Consider the following 5,571-nt stretch of genomic DNA (forward strand, 5'->3'; position numbering starts at 1 on the left):
CTTCTGAGGGCGGGCAGGAGGGGCCGATGCTGGGGGCTGGAGACCAAGGGGCCTCCTCCGCAAGGGTGCAGCGACCTAACAAGTAGTCAGGTATCCCCCCACCCTTTAAAGTTCCCAGTATCCACCGGGGGGGGGCTGAGGGTGGTCCCCGAGGTCTCAACCGGTCCCCATCTATTGCTCATTGACTGGGGGTGGAAGAAGGCAGTAGCGTTGCCCACACAGGCCTAGTGGTACGGGATGAAACAGGGTGTCGTGAGGAGCAGGTCTTTGGGCAGGCCCGGGAAGGAGAAAAGGGGGTCGCCGGGGCAATAGGTGAAGTCTTCGGAGGCTGAGGGACTACTGGGATCAGAGAGTGGCGACGCTACAGTGGCGCAGGGGGAAGCGGCGGCTCCGGAGCCCCAGGACTCAGCGTCGCTGGCCGGGCTCGGGGGCCCAGGCAGACAGGAGGCACACTGTGGAGGAAGGAGGCGCTCCCTGGCACCACCCCCGGGGAGCCCTTGATCTGCCAGGCGCAGTGTCTCAGCCAGGGCCCAGATGTAGTTGTAGGCGAAGCGCAGCGTCTCAATCTTGGTGAGCTTGGTGTCGTCGGGGAACGAGGGCAGCACACTGCGCAGTGCGTCCAGAGCAGCGTTGAGGTTGTGCATGCGGTTGCGCTCGCGATCGTTGGCCTTAACCCGACGGCTCCTTCGTAGGGAGTGCAGCAGCGCCTCAGACCGCACCCGCGCACGACCTCGCCGGCGACGCCGTTCCTGCTCTTCATCAGGCGCGCCAGGAACATTCGAGATGGTGGGCGCGCTCCTGCGGGCTGGCACGGACAGACCCGAGGTGGCGTCTAGGGACTGGAGCCTGGTACAGTCCTCTTCGTCGGTGAGGAAGCTGGACAGGTCGCTGCTGCTATTGCTGCTGGCGCAGTCGAGGTCGGAGAGGCAGGTCTCCAATGGGGCAGGCATCGTTGCAAGGAGAAGGAACGGACAGACGTCCGGACAGGAGGAAGTGTAGAGGGCTTGAGTGTGGGCTGAGGGCACGGCCGTCGAGGCGCACTCACGTTCGGTACGACCCGGGGCTAGTCTGTGCCTACTGCAGGCGTGAGGGCCAGGGAAGAGAGCAGGGACTCCAGGGGAAATGGGCTTGGCCTCCTAGCCTCGCCTGCAGGGGCCACGCGCCCGGCTGGTCTCCCGAGTGATGTTGCCGGCGATCAGATCAGCTCGTGTGAGCACCGAGTGTGGCACACGACCGGCCTCAGGACCCCTTAAGTACGGCGCGCAACAATGGGCGCCCCCCTCCTTGGCCACCTCCGCCCCGGAGGCGGCGCGGGTGAATGGAGAGAGGCGGCAGGTCAGCCCCGTGCGGCGCCGGCTATTTGCATAATTTATGCTTGCTGGAGGCCGCCCCCGCCCGGCCCCCCTCCTGGAGCGTGCCCGTAATTACTGCCGGCCAATCGGTGGCCCTGCCGGCTCCAGGAGCCAGATCTAGCGAGGGGGCCAGGGCGTCTCTGGCAGCGAAACCCGGGCGGGGGCGGGAGCCGGGGGCGATTAGCGGCCAGCCGAGGCACGCTCCTCCCAGGGCAGTGCCGGCGCTGGTAGCCCGGGTGGGATGGGGAGGCGGGGTCCTGGCAGAAAGTGTGAGCTGCGCAGCGGGTGTTGGAGAGCTGAGGCCGAGGCTGGAGTCTGGGTTCGCACCCTTCTCCTGCTGTTGAGGGCTCGCGTGAATTTGAGCGAGTGGTTTCTCCTCTCCCAACCACGGAATGTCACACTTTTATTTAGATGAAGTGACAGAAGTATAGCGCTGGATGATGATGTTAGACCATATTAGTAGGTCCCTGGTCAGGGTGCTTTTTAAAAACCTTTCAGATTGCGGTGAGCAGCGACCTCCGAACGACTAACCAGGTCCAAACAGATGGGAGAGAGGACCGGCAAAGAGCCACAAGGCTCAGGGAGGGTTAGGTGTCCCAGCTCCGCCAAGGTTAATGAAGGAAAGAGCAAGAGGGGAGAAAAACGTAAAAGTCCAGTGAGTTCCCAGGCTAGCCAGGGCCTTGTCGGCATCCCCCACACCGGGCACCCTTCCCTCCCTTAAAGACTCACTAAGTGACAGAGATGTACCTCCCCTCTTCTCCTCGAACCTTGCTCTCTCCATTTCCAAGAATCCTCGTGTGCCTCACGTTTTGGAATGGTGCCGGCCTCTGGGGCCCACACCAGTACCAACTGGCTAAGGGACTTAGCTTCTGGGCAGAAGAGCGCTGTCCCACAGAGGGCAGCAAGCAAACAGAAGAATTCCATGCCCACCCGTTCTGCCCATTTACCTATAAACTTGCCTATTCCAACAGAGGGTCGCGTTCTACAGGTCAAGTTGACTGTTTGCCAGAGAGCAAAAGAGGCCCAGGCAGCCTCTCAACTGCGCTTATGAGGAAATATTCATTAAGGAACAACCCTGGATTGTGGGATCAGGTATTAAAAACAAAAGTAACACTCTGAAGGTCCTCCTTCTCCGTAATATCCGAGTGGTAGCCTGGGGCTATGTTCCTGGACTGCTGTCCCTCAAGGGACTCTGCCTGGGAGCACCTTGGAGAAGTGAGCAAAGAAGTCTTTGCTGACTGTCTAGGCTTTGCCCGTGGCTCCTTCTCTTCTCAGCAGCCAATGGAGATGCAACCAATGCAGAAAAAAAAAAAAAAAAAAGCTGGGACACATTTATAGACGGGGGCTTGAGGAATTTTGTGAGAAGACAGGAAGTGGCTGTAATCAGATTATGGGAGAAAGAATAATTGTTGACAGATCCTAGGGGCATCTCAGGAACTGAAGGACTATTGGGAGTCCTGCAAGCAACAGTAGCTCTGGAGCAGATACTGTGTCTTGTCTCTTTCTGTCCCTGTGCCCTCTTTTGGTGGACCCAGTACACCAGCACCAGCCTGACCTTGTCACACTCTTGGGCCCTGCGTTTGTTTCTTTGGGCTTCCATGGAAATTACCACAAAGTGGGTGTGTTAAATCTACAGAAGTTTGTTCTCTTAGGGCTCAGAAGACCAAAAATTCAAAACCAAGGTGCTAGCGTACTCGGCCCTTTCTGAAGGGCTGGTTGGATATGTTGTGTGTCTCCTTACTACCTACTAGTGGCTCCTGGATGTCCTTGTCTCACTAATCCATAGCTGGGACTCGTCAGCTCTGCCTCCTGTCTTCAGCATGTCCTTCGTGTCTCTATGTCTTCTCAAGGAGAATTGCTGGACTCAGGGCAGGGCTTCATCAGGATGACTTCAGATGCTGGCTTTGATTACATATTCCAGAACTCTTGCTCCAGCTAAGATTACATTCTGAGGCCTCGGGGACCCACCATTGAACTCAAAATGGCCGGTTTTCTAGATTTGTCCAGAGTCATTGCAATAGACGTCCGTCAGGGTTTTGGCCGCCCACCTCTTGAAGAGCCGTCCTCCTGGAGGATGTGAAAGCATGAATGTGCTTTTCTGCTCTCTTTGACAACTGAGATTTAAAGTTCCGGTCATCAAACCAAAATTGGGCTCTCATTTGGTGATATTGTAAAGGTCACTTGAATCATGGCAACAACCTGAAAGAGCTATTGGCCAGTGGTAAGAGAGGTGGCCAGGAGTTAGCAGAAGTCCTGACCAGGCCGACCTGCCCTGTGACATTTTTTTCCTCCCTTGTCTCCTAGACTTCCCACAGACTATGCAAAGGCGTCTTTGCAGAGTGGGGCTTTCCAGCTCCTCTTTGCCAGGCGAGTGTCTGGCTTAGCAGGCAAAGTAGGGCTCTGTTGCCAAAGCCTAGAAATCTTAGCTCGCTTCATTTGGAGGCCACCTAGAGACAAAGTGGCTTGCTCCAGGCGGGGTGTTGTTTTGAGCCTGGGTGCAGGACATTGGGGGGGCTGGCTGAGGGACACACTGCCTCCTAATTATTGTTTGGTGGGGTTCAGTGCTAATAGAATCCTCGGAGATTGTTCATTCAACTTATGTACTTCATACACGGGGAACTGAAGTGGGAAGGGGAGGTCTTTCCCCCAGGCCACCCTATGTGGCCCAACCTATGATCTTCTGTCCCAGGCCACCAGCAGATGAACTCTAAGCACCCACTGTAGGCTGGCCTGGGTCAGCTCTCTGAAGAATGTCAGTCAACCTATTTACTTGAGGGGAGACTAAGCTGTGAAGGACAGCCATGGGCATCTATCTTATGGTGTTGAGAGGGTCCTTCAGGAGAAGATCTGAAGAACACTTCCCAGAAGGATAGGGTCAGGGGTAGCTTCATAGCAGAGTCAAACTCAACAGGCCTTGAAAGAAGGGTCAGATGGAAATAGACAACCTAAGAGGGTGGGGGTGGGAGTGGGAGTAAAATGACTATGGAGAAAAGAGACGGTTGTGGTGGGCTCTGCATGGCTCAACTAGACTTCCTGTCTCTTCCCTGTCTTCCCTGAGCTGGCTGTTGCTCACATTTGTTCCATGTTCACTGAGCAGGGCCACTGGCAGAAGAGACGAGGAGTAATATGATTTTGGCCATGTAAATACCACAGTCTGTTCGCTACCCACAAAGCCATGTGCCCTCCCTGATATAGGCTATATCTGACCAGAGAAGATACTTTCCCATGCGCACAGAAGTGGATCTAGGCTTCCTCCTACTGTTGCCCTCCTCTCCTGTCTGATCACTAGTGGCTCGACAAGGTAGACATCTCTGGCTTGCTCTTTCTGCTCTGGTAGCATCTACTTCCTGGACAGGAGTGGTGCCCACTGGGTGCTTTTTATTTGTACATGAGGCTTGAGGGCCCCTCCTGTAAGATCCTCCGAGGATAGAGCTGGCCCTGAGAATGGCACATGACCCCAAGACAAAAGGGCTTGCTTCTGCTATAAGGAGATGTATTCCTGCTAGGGAGGTGTAAGTCTCTCCTGCTACTTAAATCCCATCCAGACCAGGAGCACAACTGTGGACACTCCCATTCCCAGAGAACAATAGGATGTGATACCAGCACACAATAGGTCCAACCACAGCAGGTGTCCAGGTGGCCATGCTGCACCAGGTGTCTGGGCTGCCTGATGTGGGAAGCATCCAGCTGACAACCTGCTGGGAGGTTAGAGTAGGTGAGGCCAGGGTTTCTGGGTGGGAAGTGAGGGAAGGACCATAGGCACACCAAAGTCTAGGTAGCTGTAGAAGCCGGACTCAGAGCTCCAGGGGGAGGCAGGAAGGCAGTTTTACTTCCTTATGGAGAAGATCTTCCTGGGATCCACTCAAGTGCTGATGAAGTGGAATTTCTACAGTCAGAGAGGGGGCAGGGGGGGGGGGGGGGGGGGGGGGGGGAAGAGGGAGGAGGGGGCGGCCAGGTGGGTACAGGCCTCCAGGGTCTCTAGAGGTCTTTGGTTTTATTTTTTGCCCCATGGAGAAAGGCCAGATTAGGGGGGATGTGGTGGTAAATTATAAACATTTATATATAATAATGAATGTGCTTGATGCATAAACAAAACATTCTGCCAATATAAGGCAAGTTTCAGGACTTTAAGAGGACATCCAGTTATAGTGCTTATTGGACAGAGGTCCAGGGCTGGACCCAGACTGCTGTTTGTGCTGGACATCTTCTTCAACTCTGT

At 55.4% G+C, this 5,571-nt stretch overlaps 1 protein-coding gene across 1 annotated transcript; it reads right to left on the reverse strand.

Moving 5' to 3' along the window:
- Nucleotides 1–224: 224 nt before the first annotated feature.
- Nucleotides 225–950, reverse strand: Neurog1 (neurogenin 1). Its single transcript, XM_038332411.1, has one exon. It carries the CDS (start codon nucleotides 948–950, stop codon nucleotides 225–227), a length of 726 nt encoding a protein of 241 aa, XP_038188339.1.
- Nucleotides 951–5,571: the final 4,621 nt, after the last annotated feature.

The sequence above is a fragment of the Arvicola amphibius genome, chromosome 6 (genome assembly GCF_903992535.2).
Source record: "Arvicola amphibius chromosome 6, mArvAmp1.2, whole genome shotgun sequence".
Lineage (NCBI taxonomy): Eukaryota > Metazoa > Chordata > Mammalia > Rodentia > Cricetidae > Arvicola > Arvicola amphibius.

Coding starts and splice junctions, on each gene's coding strand:
- Neurog1 (XM_038332411.1), bottom strand. CDS start 950: ATGCCTGCCCCATTGGAGACCTGCCTCTCCGACCTCGACTGCGCCAGC.